This window comes from Triticum aestivum, chromosome 3A (assembly GCF_018294505.1).
Source record: "Triticum aestivum cultivar Chinese Spring chromosome 3A, IWGSC CS RefSeq v2.1, whole genome shotgun sequence".
In the NCBI taxonomy this organism is placed as follows: Eukaryota; Viridiplantae; Streptophyta; class Magnoliopsida; order Poales; family Poaceae; genus Triticum; species Triticum aestivum.
Window position 1 is genome coordinate 39,336,296 of NC_057800.1, and position 22,771 is coordinate 39,359,066.

At 46.2% G+C, this 22,771-nt stretch overlaps 1 protein-coding gene across 1 annotated transcript; it reads right to left on the reverse strand.

Annotated features, from left to right (window-relative positions):
• Positions 1-20,897: 20,897 nt before the first annotated feature.
• LOC123057780 (ubiquitin recognition factor in ER-associated degradation protein 1-like) lies at positions 20,898-22,143 on the reverse strand. The gene has a single exon (XM_044480676.1). The coding sequence runs from the start codon at positions 22,070-22,072 to the stop codon at positions 21,137-21,139; it is 936 nt and encodes a 311-aa protein (XP_044336611.1). The 5' UTR covers positions 22,073-22,143; the 3' UTR covers positions 20,898-21,136.
• Positions 22,144-22,771: the final 628 nt, after the last annotated feature.

Consider the following 22,771-nt stretch of genomic DNA (forward strand, 5'->3'; position numbering starts at 1 on the left):
GAACTCCTTCTTTGACTGGTCCATCTTGAACACCTTCAAGATCATGTCAAGGTATGTGCTCATTTGAAAGTATTATTAAGCATTTTTATCTATCCTTATAGATCTTGATGCTCAATGTTCAAGTAGCTTAATCCAGGCTTTCCATTGAAAAACACTTTCAAAATAACCCTATATGCTTTCCAGAAATTCTACATCATTTCTGATCAACATATACTCATCAGAAATTCTATAGTGCTCCCACTCACTTCTTTGGAAATACAAGTTTCTCATAAACTTTGTACAAACCCAAAATCTTTGATCATCATCAAAGCATACATTCCAACTCCGAGATGCTCACTCCAGTCCTTAGAAGGATCGCTGGAGCTAGCATACCTTTTAGCATCCTTAGGATCGACAAAAACTTTCTGATTGTATTACCTACAATCTTTCCTCACGAAAACTGGTAAGGAAACTCGTTTTGATATCCATCTGCCAGATTTCATAAATACAGCTAATGCTAACATGAATCCGACGGACTTTAAGCATCGCTACGGATGAGAAAATCTCATCGTAGTCAACTCCTTGAACTTGTGAAAAACTTTTCGCCACAAGTCGAGCTTCATGGACGGTGACATTACCATCCACGTCCGTCTTCTTCTTAAAGATCCATTTATCTTAATGGCTTGCCGATCATCAGGCAAGTCCACCAAAGTCCATGGATCCGTTCTCGGATTTTATGGCCTCGAGCCATTTATCGGAATCCGGGCCCACCATCGCTTCTCCATAGCTCGTAGGTTCATTGTTGTCCAGCAACATGACTTCCAAGACAGGATTACGTACCACTCTGAAGTAGTACGCATCCTTGTCATCCCACGAGGTTTGGTAGTGACTTGATCCGAAGTTTCATGATCAATATCATAAGCTTCCACTTCAATTGGTGTAGGTGCCACAGGAACAACTTCCTGTGCCCTGCCACACACTAGTTGAAGAGACGGTTCAATAACCTCATCAAGTCTCCACCATCCTCCCACTCAACTCTTTTGAGAGAAACCTTTCCTCGAGAAAGGACCCGATTCTAGAAACAATTCATATTGCTTTCGGATCTGAATTAGGAGGTATACCCAACTGTTTTGGGTGTCCTATGAAGATGTATTTTATCCGCTTTGGGTTCGAGCTTATCAATCCTGAAACTTTTTCACATAAGCGTCACAGCCCCAAACCTTTAAGAAACGACAACTTAGGTTTCTCCAAACGGTGTCGTCTCAACGGAATTACGTGGTGCCCTATTTAAAGTGAATGTGGTTGTCTCTAATGCCTAACCCATGAACGATAGTGGTAATTCGATAAGAGACATCATGGTACGCACCATATCCAATAGGGTGCAACTATGATGTTCGGACACACCATCACACTATGGTGTTCCAGGCGGTATTAATTGCGAAACAATTTCCACAATGTCTTAATTGTGTGCCAAAACTCGTAACTCAGATATTCATCTCTATGATCATATCATAGACATTTTATCCTCTTGTCACAATGATCTTCTACTTCACTCTGAAATTATTTGAACCATTCAATAATTCAGACTTGAGTTTCATCAAGTAAATATTCTCAACATCTACTCGAATCATCTGTGAAGTAAGAACATAACAATATTCACTGCATGCCTCAGCACTCATTGGACTGCACACATCAAAATGTGTTACTTCCAATAAGTTGCTATCTTGTTCCATCTTACTGAAAACGAGGCTTTTCAGTCATCTTGCCCATGTGGTATGATTTGCATATCTCAAGTGATTCATAATCAAGTGAGTCCAAACGATCCATCTGCATGGAGTTTCTTCATGCGTATACACCAATAGACATGGTTCGCATGTCTCAAACCTTTCTAAAACGAGTGAGTCCAAAGATCCATCAACATGGAGCTTCTTCATGCGTTTTATACCATTATGACTTACATGGCAGTGCCACAAGTAAGTGGTACTATCATTACTATCTTATATCTTTTGGCATGAAAATGTGTATCCCTACGATCAAGATTCAATAAACCATTCCTTTAGGTGCAAGAGCACTTATTCAGGTTTAATACTAATCTTGATGGTAGAGGGAGCGTGCGATGTTAGATCACATCAAACTTGGAAACACTTCCAACACATATCGTCAGCTCACCTTTAGCTAGTCTCCGTTTTATTCCGTAGCTTTTATTTCGAGTTACTAACACTTAGCAACCGAACCGGTATCTAATACCCTGGTGCTACTAGGAGTACTAGTAAAGTATACATTAACATAATGTATATCCAATATACTTCTATCGACCTTGCCAGCCTTCTCATCTACCAAGTATCTAGGGTAATTCTGCTCCAGTGGTTGTTCCCCTTATTACAGAAGCACTTAGTCTCGGGTTTGGGTTCAACCTTGGGTTTCTTCACTAGAGCAGCAACTGATTTGCCGTTTCATGAAGTATCCCTTCTTGCCCTTGCCCTTCTTGAAAACTAGTGGTTTCACCAACCATCAACAATTGATGCTCCTTCTTGATTTCTACTTTCGCGGTGTCTAACATCGCGAATACCTCAAGGATCATCATATCTATCCCTGATATGTTATAGTTCATCACGAAGCTCTTGCAGCTTGGTGGCAATGACTTTGGAGAAACATCACTATCTCATCTAGAAGATCAAATCCCACTTGATTCAAGTGATTGTTACACTCAGACAATCTGAGCACAAGCTCAACGATTGAGCTTTTCTCCCTTAGTTTGCAGGCTAAGAAAATCGTCGGAGGTCTCATACCTCTTGAAGTGGGCACGAGCCTGAAATCCCAATTTCAGCCCTCGAAACATCTCATATGTTCCGCGATGTTTCGAAAACGTCTTTGGTGCCTCTACTTTAAACCGTTTAACTGAACTATCACGTAGCTATCAAAACGTGTATGTCCGATGTTCGCAACATCCACAGACGACGTTTGGGGTTCAGCACACTGAGCGGTGCATTAAGGACATAAGCTTTCTACTGTCCGCATAATCGCTACTGTCAACTTTCAACTATATTTTCTCTAGGAACATATCTAAAACAGTAGAACTAAAGTGCGAGCTACGACATAATTTGCAAAAGGTCTTTTGACTATGTTCAAGATAATTAAGTTCATCTTATGAACTCCCACTCAGATAGACATCCCTCTGGTTATCTAAGTGATTACATGATCCGAGTCAACTAGGCCATGTCCGATCATCACGTGAGACGGACTAGTCATCATCGGTGAACATCTTCATGTTGATCGTATCTACTATACGACTCATGCTCGACCTTTCGGTCTCCGTGTTCCGAGGCCATGTCTGCACATGCTAGGCTCGTCAAGTTAACCCTAAGTGTTTTCACTGTGTAAAACTGTCTTACACCCGTTGTATGTGAACGTAAGAATCCATCACACCCGATCATCACGTGGTGCTTAGAAGCGACGAACTGTAGCAACGGTGCACAGTTAGGGGAGAACACTTCTTGAAATTGTTGTAAGGGATCATCTTATTTACTACCGTCGTTCTAAGCAAACAAGATGCATAAACATGATAAACATCACATGCAATCAAATAGAGTAGTGACATGATATGGCCAATATCATATAGCTCCTTTGATCTTCATCTTCGGGGCTCCATGATCATCTTGTCACCGGCATGACACCATGATCTCCATCATCATGATCTCCATCATCGTGTCTTCATGAAGTTGTCACGCCAACGACTACTTCTACTTCTATGACTAACGCGTTTAGCAATAAAGTAAAGTAGTTTACATGGCGTTCTTCAATGACACGCAGGTCATACAATAAATAAAGACAACTCCTATGGCTCCTGCCGGTTGTCATACTCATCGACATGCAAGTCGTGAATCCTATTACAAGAACATGATCAATCTAATACATCACATATATCATTCATCACATCCTTTTGGCCATATCACATCACATAGCATACCCTGCAAAAACAAGTTAGACGTCCTCTAATTGTTGTTTGCATGTTTTACGTGGCTGCTATGAGTTTCTAGCAAGAACGTTTCTTACCTACGCAAAACCACAACGTGATATGCCAATTGCTATTTACCCTTCATAAGGACCCTTTTCATCGAATCCGTTCCGACTAAAGTGGGAGAGACTGGCACCCGCTAGCCATCTTATGCACCAAGTGCATGTCAATCGGTGGAACCTGTCTCACGTAAGAGTACGTGTAAGGTCGGTCCGGGCCGCTTCATCCCACAATACCGTCGAAACAAGATTGGACTAGTAACGGTAAGCATATTGAACAACATCAACGCCCACAACTACTTTGTATTCTACTCGTGCAAAGAATCTACGCAATAGACCTAGCTCATGATGCCACTGTTGGGGAACGTAGCAGAAATTCAAAAATTTTCCTACGTAACACCAAGATCTATCTATGGAGAGACCAGCAACGAGTAGAAAGGGGAGTGCATCTACATACCCTTGTAGATCGCTAAGCGGAAGCGTTCAAGTGAACGGGGTTGATGGAGTCGTACTCGTCGTGATTCAGATCACCGATGATCAAGTGCCGAACGCACGGCACCTCCGCGTTCAACACACGTACAGCCCGGTGACGTCTCCCACGCCTTGATCCAGCAAGGAGAGAGGGAGAGGTTGAGGAAGACTCCATCCAACAGCAGCACAACGGCGTGGTGGTGGTGGAGGAGCGTGGCAATCCTGCAGGGCTTCGCCAAGCACCTACGGGAGAGGAGGAGGTGTCACGGGAGGGAGGGAGGCGCCAAGGGCTCAGGTGTGGATGCCCTCCCTCCCCTCCACTATATATAGGGGCAGGGGAGAGGGGGGAGGTGCAGCCTTGCCCCTTACTCCAAGAAAGGGGTGCGGCCAAGAGGGGGGGGGAGTCCATCCTCCCCAAGGCACCTCGGAGGTGCCTTCCCCCTTGAGGACTCTTCCCTCTAGGGTTCCCTAGGCGCATGGGCCTCTTGGGGCTGGTGCCCTTGGCCCATGTAGGCCAAGGCGCACCCCTTACAGCCCATGTGGCCCCCCGGGGCTGGTGGCCCCACCCGGTGGGCCCCCGGGACCCTTCCGGTGGTCCCGGTACAATACCGATGACCCCGAAACTTGTCCCGATGGCCGAAACAGGACTTCCTATATATAAATCTTTACCTCCGGACCATTCCGGAACTCCTAATGACGTCCGGGATCTCATCCGGGACTCCGAACAACATTCGGTAACCACATACAAGCTTCCTTTATAACCCTAGCGTCATCGAACCTTAAGTGTGTAGACCCTACGGGTTCGGGAGACATGCAGACATGACCGAGACGTTCTCCGGTCAATAACCAACAGCGGGATCTGGATACCCATGTTGGCTCCCACATGTTCCACGATGATCTCATCGGATGAACCACGATGTCAAGGACTCAATCGATCCCGTATACAATTCCCTTTGTCTAGCGGTATTTTACTTGCCCGAGATTCGATCGTCGGTATACCGATACCTTGTTCAATCTCGTTACCGGCAAGTCTCTTTACTCGTTCCGTAACACATCATCCCGTGATCAACCCCTTGGTCACATTGTGCACATTATGATGATGTCCTACCGAGTGGGCCCAGAGATACATCTCCGTTTACACGGAGTGACAAATCCCAGTCTCGATCCGCATAAAACAATAGATACTTTCGGAGATACCTGTAGTGCACCTTTATAGTCACCCAGTTACGTTGTGACGTTTGATACACCCAAAGCACTCCTACGGTATCCAGGAGTTACACGCTCTCATGGTCAAAGGAAGAGATACTTGACATTGGCAAAGCTCTAGCAAACGAACTACACGATCTTTGTGCTAGGCTTAGGATTGGGTCTTGTCCATCACATCATTCTCCTAATGATGTGATCCCGTTATCAACGACATCCAATGTCCATAGCCAGGAAACCATGACTATCTGTTGATCACAACGAGCTAGTCAACTAGAGGCTCACTAGGGACATATTGTGGTCTATGTATTCACACGTGTATTACGATTTCCGGATAATACAGTTATAGCATGAATAAAAGACTATTATCATGAACAAAGAAATATAATAATAACTTATTTATTATTGCCTCTAGGGCATATTTCCAACAAGGACAACATACACATCAACAATCATACCATAGGCTAGCTTCTAGGGTTTAGCCTCTCCGATCTCGTGGTAGATCTACTCTTGTACTACCCATATCATCAATATTAATCAAGCAGGACGTAGGGTTTTACCTCCATCGAGAGGGCCCGAACCTGGGTAAAACTTCGTGTTCCTTGCCTCCTGTTACCATCCGGCCTAGACGCACAGTTCGGGACCCCCTACCCGAGATCCGCCGGTTTTGACACTGACACCCACTAAAGAAGCGCCTAAGTTGGCGTCCACGGAGCCCTCAGAGGGAAAGTGACAAGGACATTATTTACCTGATGGGCCGGATACGGTTGTTAGCTCATTCCGGACTAACCATGATCGGGGTCATGGCCGCATGCATCATGCGAGGGGTGCAGCCGCTTCAGTATAGAGGCCACCCCATGTGGGACTTCAACGGGGAGGACGATGCCACGCGCTACGGCCGTAAGGGGCCGGATTCGGCTGCGGCTCTAACAAAGACCTTGTCCGCTTTGTACAAGGGAGAAGAGGAGGATTTTCTCCGCGTCGACCCGAAGGGTGGATTTTCTATGTACAATCCTCCAAGCTGGGTAAGTGGCCGCATCTTGCCCATCCGTTTTATATCCCCATCGTTAAATATTCAGTCTAGCGACTTCAACGCAGGAACTGCGCCAGGCTATTAAAGAAATAAACATCCCTCCTCCACAACCCGAGGACTCAGGACGGTCCCTCGACCCGGCCTCTCAAGAGGATCCAGACGTATCTGTGGAGTTGATTGATGGAGTGTTCCATCAATTGAGCAAGGACAACACCTTGGTGGCCATTACGGCCGATTACCCAGGGCTAATCCCGGCCTCCCAGGTAACTGAGATCAAAGTCCCAGTACCCCGAATAGGGGTCCTCCCTCTCGTGTTTTTAGTTTCCTGATTACAACCGAGCTTTGCAGGGGAGGTTTCTGAGACAGGAGGCCGAACCTGCGGCGACAAGCCAACGAGGGGCCGCAAGGCCCCGTGGGCAGAAAAGAGGTGCAGTCCGGACCGAGGCGTCAGCGCAAAGGTATGGCGCGCCTCCTTATCCCAGGTGTTATACCTTTAAGGCATATTAACACTCGTGCTCTCTTCAGGACAAAGAGACCTCGCCGGACTATATTCGGAGAGGCTGCCAATCGCGCCTCCACCAGCCAGGCTCCAAAGCCTGGTCCGGAGGCGGAGGCGAACACAAGGCGCGCATCGGACGCTCCTCCGACGGAGGATGTGGACAGGTTGTCTGCCACCAACTCTGAGGTGGAGAGTGCCATGAACCACAGGCGTCGCCGGATAATTTTTCGCAACGCTTGTTTCTCCCAAGAGGCATTAGATGCCTTCAAGTCGGGAGATGCGTACCTCCGTGCCACTCAAAATGGTCTAGCCAGAGCCACGGAGCAATATGTAAAAGACATATGGGTAAGAAAATTTTGGTAATTATATATACCAGTAGCCCCCGAGACTTGAAACAGTTAGAATAACTGATTTAAGGATCATATGTTATGCAGGTTCTTACAGAAAAGAATTCCCTACTGTCACAGGAGCTGGAAGAGTGCAAAGCCCGACTTGAGGCCGCACTAGCCGCGGCAGGGGAGCCCAAGGAGACCCACTCTAGTAATATACACTTCGAAAGATAAGTATTTTGCGAAGGATGGCATGGGTGCGAATCTGACAAATGAAATTGCAGATGGCGCCGGATTGATTCCGGAAAGGCAACACCTCCTACGCCAGCTGAAGGCTGGTGAGAAGGTGCTGACAAAGGTGAGGCGGGAGAAGAATGATCTCCAAGATGCCAACACCAAGCTGGGCATCGAGCTGAAAGATGTTCATACCCAGCTGTCAGACTCCATTAAGGAGAATCAGCGGCTTCGGCGCGGCATATTTAGTAAGTGCTTGAACGAACCTTTGGAGAAAAAAAAAGTTCGGCGGGGAAGTCGACTAACAGAGTAATGTCTGTAGGTGTGCTAACAGGTCGTCCTGCAGAGGAGATGCCCGGTTCTACGGGTGACCTTCTTCCCGAGCTCTCGCAACTGCTCGAGCGAGTTTGGAAGGCGATGCGAGGCATCGCCCAGGCCCTGTGGCCATCCATCTCTGTGCCCGAAGGTCTTGGAGAGCTTGCAGAGAAGCTAAAGGGAGCATGGTAGCGCTTCCGATTGTGGAAGATATCGGCCTGCCGTCAAGGCGCTAGGGAGGCCTGTGCCATGGTGAAGACGCGGTACACAAAGGCTGACCCCAACCACATGGCCGAGGTCGGTCCTGTGGGGCCCGATGGGAAGGAGATCCCTGTAAGCTTAGTATACGGCCAAGTAGAATTGGCCGCAAAGTATTCCCAGCAAGACTGTAAATTAGACAGCCTGTTGGATGGTATTGAAGAGGAATACAATCAGTCAGAATGACTATGTAATTTAATTGACATTTATAATGCCTTCTAGCCGGACTGTAGATCGTTTGTCATGGCCCACCTTTTCGCTTCAGCATCGGGACCTGACGGTCCGGAGTGTGTCCGAATTCCCATGCGGTTATATAAGAACCGGGGAATGCATGGAGACCAGACGTAGGGGTCATTAGTGCGTGAACAGACAAGTGCCCGACTAGTTATGTTATATTACATGGTTAGTAAGAAACATCTTCCAGGGAGAATAGTTCTGTTAGGGGTTCCTTTCCCTGGGAGGCATGCCCTAAAGTGCATGCCCATTCTGCGAAAAAGACGTAGGAAAAAGCATCTGGGGACGCATAAATAAATAAGTAAAAAGATCATCTTTTAGGTCACCGACCGAATATTCCCTTAAGAACGCTAGCTTTCGGCTTCACCCAGTCTGAGATACACATCTGGCTGATCCGGCAGTAACAATCGCAGATGTGCTCCCTTTACCGCCTAGCCGAATAATCGGGAACGTAGGGGTAAGCACAGGAGCCAGGCAACCCAGCTTGGCCAAAACTTAAGTCATATCGATGCATATAATGGTGAAATAAAAGGTACATGCGGAAGTGTCACACATGTGTTGGGCATGAAACCCGTATAAATAAGCTTCTGGTAAAAGAAGCCCCCAGGTTTAATGAGTGCGAATAGCACGTCATTTGATGAGCCTTGAAAGGCTATAAGAGAAAGGAAGGGGAGAAGGAGAGAAATGTAAGACATACAGTATATAAAAAATGGACAGAGGAAGGAGACGAACACAGAGTCCGGCGCAAGGCATAGAATCTTCGGAGACGGGCTGCGTTCCATGGGTTCGGCTCGAGTCGTTTACCCGATGCATCTCGCAGGCGGTACGCTCCACCAATCAGGACTTGGTCAATTATGAACGGACCTTCCCACTTGGGCTTGAGTTTGTCCTTTTTCTTGTCCGGCAGGCGTAGAACTAATTCGCCAACGTTGTAATTTTTGGCCCGTACTTCTCTGCTTTGGTATCTTCGAGCCTGCTGTTGATAGAATGCGGAACAGGCTTTTGCCACGTCACGCTCCTCCTCCAATGTGTCCAAACTGTCCTGTCGATCGAGCTCGGCTTCTCTTTCTTCGTACATGCGCACTCGAGGTGAGTCATGAATTATGTCGCAAGGCAAAACTGCCTCTGCACCGTACACCATAAAGAATGGTGTGTATCCGGTGGTGCGATTCGGCATGGTCCGCAGCCCCCAGAGTACGGAGTCGAGCTCCTCTACCCAGTGCATGTTAGATTCCTTGAGGGACCACACTAATCTGGGTTTGATGCTGCTCATGATAAGACCATTTGCACGTTCGACCTGGCCGTTAGTTTGTGGGTGATAGACGGAAGCATAATCAAGCTTGATGCCCATGTTTTTGCACTAGAGTTTTACCTCATCGGCCGTAAAGTTCGTGCCGTTATCAGTGATGATGCTATGGGGGACGCCTTAACGGTGTACAACCCCGGATATAAAGTCTATCACCGGTCCGGATTCGGCCGTGTTAACAGGCTTGGCTTCTATCCATTTGGTGAACTTATCCACCATGACCAGTAAGTATTTTTGCTTGTGGGTTCCGCCTTTAAGGGGTCCAACCATGTCAAGCCCCCAGACCGTGAAGGGCCAAGTGATGGGGATAGTTTGGAGGGCGGTGGGTGGCATATGGCTTTGGTTTGCAAAGAGCTGGCAACCGACGCATCGCTAGACTAAGTCCTGGGCGTCTGCCCGGGCCGTCGGCCAATAAAAGCCTGTACGGAAGGCCTTGCTTACAAGGGACCGGGCTGCAGCATGATGACCGCCGAGTCCAGCATGAATTTCAGCCAGGAGGTTCCGCCCTTCCTCTTCGGAGATGCACCTTTGAAGGACTCCGGTAGTGCTTTTCTTATAAAGCTCTCCCTCGTGGACTTTGTAGGCTTTGGATCGCCGCACTATGCAGCGTGCCTCATTTTGGTCCTCAGGGAGTTCCTGCCTAGTAAGGTAGGCGAGGAATGGTTCTGTCCATGGGGCGATGACGGCCATTATTACGTGGGCTGAAGGTGTTATTTCATTGGCAAAGCCTCCGATTATGTCAGAATGTTCGGTGTCAGGCAGTGCGGTTGGGTCCGGGCTGTTATTGTTCGGCTCCCCTTCCCATACTACGGATGGCTTGAACAGCCTTTCCAAGAAGATGTTGGGGGGGACTACATCGCGTTTTGCACCGATGCATGCCAGGACACCTGCCGCCTGATTATTTTCCCGGGCTATATGGTGAAATTCAAGCCCTTTGAACCGAGCTGACATTTTTAGGACGGCGTTGCGGTAAGCTGCCATTTTTGGATCCTTGGCATCAAAGTCTCCATTTATTTGGGATATTGCAAGGTTCGAGTCCCCCGCACCTCTAGGCGTTGAATGCCCATGGATACTGCCATTCGGAGACCATGTAAAAGGGCCTCATATTCGGCTGCATTGTTGGAGTCTGTGTACATAATCTGGAGTACGTATTGAACTGTGTCTCCTGTGGGGGACGTCAAAATGACGCTAGCCCCTAGTCCGGCCAACATCTTGGAGCCGTCGAAATGCATGATCCAATTTGAATATGTGCCGTACTCTTTAGGGAGTTCGGCCTCCGTCCATTCTGCGACGAAGTCGGCCAAAACTTACGATTTGATGGCTCGCCGTGGCTTATAAGTTTTGTCGAACGGGAGGAGCTCAATGGCCCATTTTGCAATCTGGCCCGTTGCGTCACGGTTGTTTATAATATCGTTAAGTGGTACTTCCGAGGCTACTGTTATTGAACACTCTTGAAAGTAGTGTCGTAGCTTCCGGGATGCCATGAATACCGCGTAAGCGATTTTTTGATAATGCAGGTACCGTGATTTGCACAAAGTGAGGACAGTGGACACATAATAGACCGGTTTTTGAAGGCGGAATTTGTGTCCGTCCATTTCTTGTTCGACGACGAGCACTGCGCTTACAACCTGATGTGTTGCTGCAATGTACAATAGTATTGGTTCGCCAATGTTTGGCGCGGCCAGGACTGGGTTTGTTGCCAATATGGATTTTATTTCGTCGAGTCCGGCCGTGGCTGCATCCAAGTGTTCGGTGCGCCGAAGGAGGCAGTAAAGGGGTAGGGCCTTTTCTCCCAAGCGGGAGATAAAGCGGCTTAGAGCTGCCACACATCCAGTTAACTTTTGTATTTGTTTGAGGTCCTTTCGGATATCCAATTGTGATAGAGCTCGGATCTTGGCTGGATTTGCTTCAATTCCTCTACCGGATACAATGAAGCCCAAGAGCTTTCCGGCTGGGACACGAAAAACGCATTTTTCCAGGTTGAGCTTGATGTCGTATGTTCGGAGGTTATCAAATGTGAGCCTCAAGTCGTCTACTAGAGATTCAACATGTCTTGTTTTGACGGACACATCATCTACATATGCCTCCACTGTTTTACCGATCTGGTTTGCCAGACATGTATGAATCATGCGCTGATATGTTGCATCGGCGTTTTTGAGCCCGAAGGGCATTGTGTTGAAGTAGAATGGGCCGTATGGTGTAATAAATGCCATTGCGGCTTGGTCTGATTCTGCCATCTTGATTTGATGGTAGCCGGAATATGCGTCGAGGAAACACAACGAATCGTGTCCTGCGGTAGCGTCGATAATTTGATCGATGCGGGGGAGGGGGAAGGGATCCTTTGGGCAAGCCTTGTTAAGGTCTTTAAAATCAACGCACAGGCGCCAGGATTTGTCCTTCTTTGGTACCATCACCAGGTTTGCTAGCCAGTCCGGATGTTTTATATCTCTGATGAATCCGGCCTCCAATAGCTTTGCTAGCTCCTCTCCCATAGCCTGCCTCTTAGGTTCGAAAAAACGCCGAAGGGCTTGTTTGACAGGTTTGAATCATTTTAGGATATTTAGGCTGTGCTCGGCCAGCCTGCGTGGGATTCCTGGCATGTCTGAAGGGTGCCAGGCGAAAATGTCCCAATTCTCTCGTAGGAACTCTCGCAGTGTGACGTCTACATCAGGGTTTAGATGGAACCTGTTTTATTGGGGTCCGTTGGATGGACCTGGAATTTGACTATTTTGTCAGCCGGTTTAAAGGAGGTGGACTTGGATCTTTTGTCGAGTACCACATCGTCCCTATTCACCATGGAGCACAGCGCAGTCAGTTCCTCAGCTGCTAGGGCTTCGGATAGTGCCTCGAGGGCCAGTGCGGATGTCTTGTTTTCGGCGCGGAGTGCTATGTCCGGATCACTAGCGAGAGTGATGATCCCTTTAGGCCCGGGCATCTTGAGCTTCATGTACCCGTAATGGGGTATTGCTTGGAAGATTGTGAATGCTTCCCGCCCTAACAGAGCGTGATAACCGCTGCTGAACGGAGCCACATGGAACGTGACCTCTTCGGACCTGTAATTGTCCGGCGTGCCGAACACCACATCTAGTGTGATTTTTCCTGTATAGCGCGCTTCTCGACTCGGGATTATTCCTCTAAAGGTTGTGCTGCTTCGCTCAATGCGATTCCAGTCTATTTCCATTTTTTGAAGGGTTTCCTCATAAATGAGGTTCAATCCGCTGCCGCCGTCCATGTGTACCTTGGTAAGACGAAAGCCGTCCACTATTGGACTGAGGACCAATGCGGCTGGTGCTCGGGCTGTTCAGAATTTAGGTTCATCATTGGCGTTAAAGGTAATAGCCATGTCACTCCATGGGTTTATTGTTGCTACTTGGTAGACTTCGGCAAAGCTGCGGAGTGTCCTTTTTCGCATATTATTTGATGCGAAAGTCTCTAAGACTGTTAATACCGTATTGGTGTCTCTGGGGTGGCTTTCTGTGGCCTCCGAAATTAGGAGGTCTTCGCCAATTTTGACCACCTGCCAGAGTATCCAACATGCTCTAAGGCTGTGAGTTGGTGTGGCGTCCTCTGTACTGTGAATTTTACAGGGTCCATTAAGCCATCCTTCCAGTACGGTTCCATGCCCTGTAGAGGGTTTTTGCTTTTTGGTGTTTGACCCGGGTGTCTGGCGATGATGCACCCTTTTATTTCGGACTGGGTTTGTATTCAGGGCCGGATCGTCCCAAAATTTTATTTTGGTTTTCCAGGCGCTTTCCATCGCACTGTGTTTTCATACAATGGACGCCAAGTCAGCGAAGCGTGTAATATCACGGCGACTTATGGCGTTAAGGATTCCCTTGTTCGTGCAATTATTGCAGAAGATTGAGATTGCGTCTTCCTCGCGGTGGTCCCTTATCCTGTGCCTAACCAGGAGGAATCTGGCCCAGTAATGATGTACTATTTCTTTGGGCTCTTGCCTGATTTGGGATAGATCGCTTATGTTCGGGTGGGTGGGTGGAATTAAATCCGAAGCCTCACCCCATCTGAGGCTCAAAGGCCGAGGAATTTCCGAACTCGAAAATTTGGATTCCTGGATGTTGTCCAATGAATCCAACCCGTCGGCTGACTCTGAGTTCAGGTCTTGAGTGATATCCTCCCCTCCGCGGGTATCCGGCTTGGAGGGATCGGGAATCCGGACGTAGCTAGTCCTTAAGATAGATGAAGGGTCGCCGCACTGTCCCTCTACCACGACAACATGATGGGTGACTTGGGGAAAGTTAATCTCTCTCAGATCGGGCTTAGGCCCAATCTGGTCGTAATTCGTAGCGACTCCCAGGGCGGCGATGCGATCCAAGAGCTCGTTTATGGAGGAGAGCTCCATTGGATCTAACTGCTCGGCGAGTTCCGAGCTGACATGAAGATTGTTTTCGATGGCTTGAGAGGTCATCGTCGGCGCAGAAGCCGAACAGGCGATCATGAGAAAACCACCTAGCCGGAGGGTTTGGCCGACAGCCAAAGCTCCCTTAGCAACGGTGCCGTCTTTAAAGACGGGGCGAGGCATCCTTCCTGATGGCGACGACACAGAGGAACTCTCAATGAAAGCACCAATGTCGGTGTCAAAACCGGCGGATCTCGGGTAGGGGGTCCCGAACTGTGCGTCTAGGCCGGATGGTAACAGGAGGCAAGGGACACAAAGTTTTACCCAGGTTCGGGCCCTCTCGATGGAGGTAAAACCCTACGTCCTGCTTGATTAATATTGATGATATGGGTAGTACAAGAGTAGATCTACCACGAGATCGAAGAGGCTAAACCCTAGAAGCTAGCCTATGGTATGATTGTTGTTCTGTATGTTGTCCTACGGACTAAAACCCTCCGGTTTATATAGACACCGGAGATGGTTAGGGTTACACAAAGTCGGTTACAATGGTAGGAGAACTGCATATCCGTATCGCCAAGCTTGCCTTCCACGCCAAGGAAAGTCCCTTCCGGACACGGGACGAAGTCTTCAATCTTGTATCTTCATAGTCCAGGAGTCCGGCTGAAGGTATAGTCCGGCTATCCGAATGCCCCCTAATCCAGGACTCCCTTAGCGGCCCCCACCCGGGCAAGCCTTTGAAGAGGAAGGCAAACAAAGGCACGGCCGAGCCTTCATCAAAGAGGTATGGATTTATAAATATGCCCTTTGGCGGTCACATCCAACTGTGACATTATCCGCTGTGTCTTATCAGAAAAAGCATTCGCCTGACTATGTTCGGGAATCTTACCGGCCGCGCCTCCACAAGTCAGGCCCCCGACCCTACTTTAAAGGCAAGGGCTGATACGGGAGTGACGCCGGATTATCCTTCGGCAGGGGAGTCGGATGATGTATCCTTCACAAACTCGGAAGTGGAGAGCGCCATGAATCATCGACGCCGGAGAGCTGTTCTCTACCCGGGCTTTATGAATGAGGCATTCAATGCCTTCAGCTCGGCTGATGCATATATCCAAGCTGCTCGAGACGGGCTTGCCAGAGCCACAAACCAACATGTAAAAGATATGCGGGTAAATTTATATTATACAAAACTGATAATTATATACCAGTAGCCCCCGAGACTTGAAGCAGTTGATACAACTGATTTAAGGATCATTGTATAACCAGGTACTAAATAGAAGAACAACATGTTATGCTTAGTGTAGAGTCCAATGATATGCTTCGTGGAATCTAGTCAATGATATGCTTTAGTGTAGAGTCTGATCACATGCTTATTAGTGTAGAATCCAAGGAACTATTAATAGTGTAGATAATCCATATATACTTATTAGTAGAATTCATGATTAATTAGTACAAATGTGTAGTACTGTGTCTTTTGATAGTGTAGAAATCTAGACTTAATAGAAATATATTTGCAACAGTATGTGCGAGGCTATTTATTAATTGATATGTTTTTTTATTCAGAAATTGCCAAAGAACCTATATGTGAGTTGTGGTATCAAGCCTGATGAAGAAGGCTCAGCTGGACTACGCCTTATCGCAAGGGGCTCTGTCACCACCTGTACTTACCGCATGGACACAGACGGTCGCACACACTTAAACTCGGTTGGGTGGAACAGATTCCTCGTTGGCAAGAATCTTCGTGTTGGACAGACCATCCTAATTACTATCAGTAACACCCACGGCCCAGACTTGAGCATGATGATCGTTGTCGATATCATCTAGAACTACATATGTGTGTGTGGCTATATCATCTAGAACTACATATGATGATTGACGTCGATATCATGTAGAACTACATATGACGATCGTCGTCGATATCATCTAGAACTACTCCCTTCGTTCCAAAATAGATGACCCAACTTTGTACTAAAGTTAGTACAAAGTTGAGTCATCTATTTTGGAACGGAGGGAGTACATATGATGATCGTCGTTGATATCACCTAGTACTGCTTGAGGATGCATGTTGAGTATATATGAAACTGTTATCTAGTACTCCCTCCATTCCAAATTACTCGTCGTGGTTTTAGTTCAAATTTGAACTAAAACCACGACGAGTAATTTGGAACCGAGGGAATATTACCTAGTACCTATAATGCTTTATGGCTTTATGAAATTGATATCTAGTAGTAACTAGTATCTCGAAATTGCAGTTTATTGAAGCTGAAACGGGGTGGAAATGATGAAAGATATAGCAGTAGCGCGGGGCTAGGAAATCGCTACAACTAACTAATAGTAGCGCGTTCCGAAAAAGCGCTGTTGATATAGTCAATAGTAGTAGACAGCGCTACTACTAACAGTTAGCTGTAGCGCCTTATTAGTAGCGGCCTCCCGTGCTACTGATAGCCTCAAAACCCGCGCTACTACTAGGGTTTTTCCTAGTAGTGGAGCTTCGAGTTGTTGAGCATCTTAGGGACTTGCTTGTAATTTTCTCTCTATATGGGGTGCTTTGTACTGTTGGAAATCCTCTATAATAGATTTGGGGGCTTATTTGTAAAAAAACTCTTACGGAGGCACGCCCATAGCTAGTCACTAGAACTATTGGGCGTTAGTGACTTCTTGTCACCGCGAAACACTAAAGACTATTCAGCGGTATATAAAATAATTCAGAATATTTTTGAACATTTCTTGAAATTATGATTTTTAACTGAGACAAACAAATTTTGAAATTGAGATGTTTTTGCCAAACTGAGAACAAATTTTAAAATTGATAAATATCTCTTTAGGCAAGACAAATATTTTTTACAAACTTCCAAACATTTACGGGAAACGTGAACATTTTTATGAAAAAAGCATACACTTTTTCAAAAAGTTGAACATTTTTTGAATTTAAAAATGATTTTTGGAAACATGAATAGTGCTTCAAACATTTGAACTTGCTTCAGAAAAACATGTGAAAATTTATATCTTGCCAACAAATTTTGCAAAATGAATATATTTTGAATTTTTTCATAAACATAAACAATTTTGGAAAAATGAATAAATTTATGAATTTTGGAACATTTTTTAAAACTTATGAATATACAAAAAAATAATAAAAAGAAAAAGAAAAATGAGATCAACTTTTGAAAATTAGAAAAATTAAAAGGAGAGGAGTAAAGAAAAAAATGGTAAAATAAAGAAAATATAAAAACACGAAGAAAAAAATGTATCCTAGCTTGTTGGGCCGTGTCATCAGCGGTTTGCACGCCATTGACGGTAGACCTGCAACTAAGATAAAAAAAAGGTTGGACCCCCAGTTGCAGGTCGAGTTTGGACTCTCATCTGAGATAAAGAACGGTTGGGCCTTAGTTGCGAGTCGAGGATGGACTTGCAATTGGGAAAAAAGGTCGAGCCCCAATTGCGAGTCGATGGTGGACTTGCAACTAGGACAAAATAAGGTTAGGCCTGAGTTGCGATTCGAGGGTGGACTTGCAACTCAGACAAAAAAGACCGCACCCCAGTTGCGAGTCAAGGGTGAACTTACAACTGGGACACAAAAAAGGTTGGGACCGAGTTGCTAATCGAGGGTGGATTTGCAACTGGGATAAAAAAATGGGTCCAATTCCATGGTGGATTTGCAACTGGGACTACACAAAATTATGGTATCGGTTGCGAGTCGATGATGGACTTGCAGCTGAGACAACTATAAACTACGAGCCCTAGTTGTGAGTCAAGGTGGACTTGCAACTGGAATGAAAAACAAACTATAGTCCCGGTTGAACTTCGATGACTTTTGACTCTGCTTTGAAGAAACTTTTCAAGAAAATAAACTAAAGATAAAAAACTACATAGGTCTAAAGACAAAATAAACTATATAGGAATGGTCCGCATGGAAATGGAAACAGAACAAAGAGACTAAAAGATACACATAGATGTGCTCTGCAAAAAAGAAGAGACAAGTCAAAGAAAATAAAAAATGGAAAGTTGCACATGGTGAGCCACTCGGCCTCTCGCACAACACCATGCTTTCGACAAAAAAACTGGTCGGATCGCTTCAGCTATGCTCGCGGCTCGCTCTGGCATTCTGCGCATTAAAGAAAATACGAATCCTGACGTTACTCCGATGGCTGGAGAATTAGATGTGAGGTAACTATTTCTTGTCTAGATGAGAAATAGCAAAACTGATTTGGATGTGTATTTGGGCCATGCAAAATTAAACAGAATTGATAAAAATCTTAGAATGTCTTATGCATAGTTGATTTCAAAACACAAATCTTAAAGCTAGGAGATTAGCCAAGTCAGCCTTTCCTTTTTGTTCGGAACACCCCATGATGTGTTTGGTTTGAGGGACATGCTACGGTAGTTGAGGGTACTCCAGCCGGCTGGCTAGGGATGGCCCTTTTTCTGTTTGGTTGGACGGGTGGCTCATCCCATGTTTTGATTGGTTCAAAGGATGAAATATGGTTGAGGACAACCATCGAAGTTCTTGGGTCGAGTAATGAATGAGGAATAGGGTTGTGGTAACATTGTTGACTTGAGGTTGTGAGATTACGCTCATAATTTGCGCTTTTTCAATGGAAGGACAATAAGATACGTACAATCACAATTTAAGATAATATTTATTTCACAGCAGACCAAAACAAACACAAACTTTGAACTTCATCACATACAAATAGTTCAATGTTCCATATATAATAGGCCAACCCCCACACCTGCAAGGGCGGACAGTGCGACTGCAGCTTGGGGAAACGGATGTCGGCCAGTTGCATGTCTACCGCTAAATCTTCAACTGCACAGGGGTACAACGGGTACTGCAACCGTGAATTTGTTTCCTATATATTTTTTGTTTTCTCATTCTTTTTATCCTCATTTTTATTTTTTCCCTTTTCTTTTTTTCCATTTTTATTTTTATTCTCCTATTTTATCATTTTTATTTCTTCCACTGTTTATCCATTTAATTTCTTCTTTTTTCCTTTGTAATCATAATCATTTTTAGAAATATATTTAAGTTTTTTCCAAAATATATAGTGAACATTTTTCCAATATGTGGTGAACATTTTTTCAATACTCAATGAACAATTTTTAGAAATGTGCATGCAATTATTAATAAAATATTCTCGCATTTTGAAAAGTGTCTATGTATTTATAAAATATTCCTATATTTTTAAAAAGTGTTCATGTAATTTATAAATATTCATGCATTCTTAAAAAGTATTCATGTAATTTTAGAAAAAGATTACACACTTCTTCACAAGATGTTCATGCAATTAAAAATGGTGTACACATTATAATGCCTCTCTGTGGGTGTGTGTTAATAAAAATGGTGTGCACTCCAACACATAGGGAAGTAAGTTCATGTACTAGCTCATGAGAAAGGCATCCCAAATCCCGTTTAACTAGAACCGATGAGCACACAAGAACATAACTCAGACTCGGAGACAAGGCAAAGCCAACACGTCAAGATCGTCAGACAAGGAGGAAAATAGGCTAGAGCACATAGGGATGACGTCAGTCAACTGAGATTTAATCAAGGGGTGTCCTAGCCAGATCCCATTTCGTATTATAGACATTGATAACTTTTTCTGTAAATTTAATGAAATATAGAAAATTTTAACTCGTAAATATTTATATGCGTGAAACAATACATAGACAATGACACTACATATAGATCCCTTAATCAAGACACTGAAATTTTGCCAAGTTTTCACCAACATCTACGTAGAAAGCCACAAAACATTTGTGTCTCAAAAATGAAAAGGGCATACATTTTCCGTGGCAAACTTAAACTTCTGTGACACTAACAACAAACCATCAACTACAGACTCTTTCAGCCGTTACAAGGGTTAGCTTCTATTGGTTCCCCTGTTCACTTCTTTTTTTCGAGGAGAGGTTCACATGTTCCCTCAAAGACACCTTATGTTCTTCTCAAAGAAGCCTTATGCCAAATAAATAGTGCATAATTTGAAATTTTTCATTTGTAATTTTTTCCTCGGACCGAATTGGGTGGTTGCTATTCAGCTATTTTTTTATATATGCCTACAATGTTTTTTCTGCATATCTTTGTTTTCATATGATTAACTCTTTGTTTACATAAAGAAAGAAGTTTGCGATTCTCCGAGCCAGCTTTGAAGCATTTCTTTCCTTAGCACCACTTTGTAAAGAATAGTTTTCCTTGTACAAATCACCGGTATGTGTGCAAAATAGCAACACAACACGAAATCGCCATCTTCTAGCCTGAAAATAGAGACAAATACAATGCACATTTTTGTTGCCTCCATTATATTATTACATTATTGAATTTGTTCCTTCTATATTCAAATAATTGCTTCTTAGGCTAAACTAAAAAATGGCATTGTTATACGTGCATTGCACGTACATGATTACTCAAATCCAGTTTAACAGCGGTCAACAAGCACACGACAACATACTCCCTTCGTCTCATAATGTAAAAAAACATTTTTCAAGCTGCTTTAGCTTAAAAAATGAACTTATGTTATAGGACGGAGGGAGTAACTCAGACTGGGAGACAAGGCAAAGCCAACACCTCAAGATAGACGGAGAAGGAGAAAAATAGGCTATCCCAATTTCGTATTATAGACATTGATTATTTTTGCTGTAAATTTATTGAAATTTCTATAACTCGTAAATACTTATATGCGTGAAACAATACATAGACAATGACAGACAATGACACTAGCTACATAGATCCGTTAATCAGTACACACTGAAAATTTTGCCAATTTTTCACCAACATCTAGGTAGAGAGCCACAATACATTGTGTCAAAAATAAAAAAAGCACCATATTTTCCTTGGCGAACTTAAACTTGTGTGTCACTAACAACAAAACATCAACTGCAGACATATTGTTTCAGTCGTTGCTTGGGTCTTCTAGAGGGTATACTTCTGGCCGGTGAACCATTTAGCCTCCTTGTCCTCATCACCATCCACCTTCTTTTTCGACTTGGCGCCAGGGGGCGGCACCACCACCGAGCCGCGGCGGCCGAAGAACCGAAGCACATGCTCGCTAGCACTCTTCCCCTTGACCGAAGAACCGGCCTCCGGCGCCGGTGCAGGGGGCGGCGTCTCCACGGGCTTGCCGTCCATCCTCATCCCGACGCCGACGAACCGCCGCTCGCCGCCGTGGGCGCAGTCTTGGCATGGGGTGGCGGCGACTTTCACTGGCACCGGAGCAGGAGGCTGCACGTAGTCGAGCGGCGTCGCGAAGTCGACCTCGCAGTCGGTGTCGAGGGTGGACACGGCGTCGGCAGGCTTGGCCTCGACGACGTCCAGGAGGTACCGCCGGTCCCCCTCGGCGACGGCGATCGTGTCGCCGACCGTCACGCACGGCGTGTTCAGTCTGACGTTGAACTCGAGCAGCCGCTTGAGGTCCTTGGCTCCCAGAAAGTCCATGGTGTGCGGCCGCAGCTTGACGGACGTGGCCTTGGGGAGCGACGTGCTTGTCATGAGCACCAGGTCGTCCTCCTCCAGCCCGAGCCGCACCATGGTGAGTGCGGGCACGTACACGAACCCCTCCTCGGCGCCGAACTCGAGCATGCCGCAGTTGGTGGCGTCGAGGGTGGCGGCGTTCTGGACCCGGAACACGAGCGGGTACTCCACCAGCGCCGAGTTGATCCCGTCCAGCGCCGACGCCGGCATCACGACCCGGTTGCCGTCGTCCGCTCCAGCCTTGCCGAGGAGGGCCATGGGGCGGCACCGGAGGTACTGCGCCCACCCGATGCGCGACCGCTTCTGCCGCAGGTACGCCTGCCACGCCTCCTCCGCCTGCCACTGCATCGACGATGATCCAGCCATCGCTGCCTCCATGAGTAAAGATCTACAGATCGGTCTGATCTTTAGAACGAACTCGATCGATCGCTCAATCCGCCGAGTCCAGCCGTGGATTTGTTGGCCGGGAAGAGGGAGAAGGGGCCCGCTTTTATTTAGGAAGTTTGGTGAGTGCTACAGTCGGTTCGGTCCGAGTAGAATCGGGGGCCGACTCCCATACGGTGTTGGTCGGCAAAACGAAGCGGGAAATTGCGCGGTTAAGCTAATAATGCTAGTTTGTCTTAAAAAAAGCTAATAATGCTAGCTCCACGAAACCATTACGAAACCATTACCTCTCGAAACATGCATGCGCCTAGCGAATACTCGATAGAGTCACGATAAATGCTGTGACGACAGCGGTACAATCACGCCTAAAAGGAAAGAAAAAAAAATACAAAAGAAACAAATACCAACAAGGACGGGTCAACAAAAACAAAGAAGCCCGCAACTTCGAAGCGCCGGTACCATACAACACCACAAAGAAAGGACACGATGATTATGACGCTGCTGTCAAGGTCTTCCCTCTTGCCTGCGCCGTGCGGGTGGTGCGGAGCCCCATGGCGTGGGTGTCACGGCCGATCTGGCCTGACGGCGCGGCGGGCCTGCCTTCCGGCAGTGGGGTGGCGGCTGCCTCGGCCAAGGGCGGCGATGGTGGGGTGTGGCAGCCGGCCCTGTCTCGGGCTACATGGCGGCGTTCGG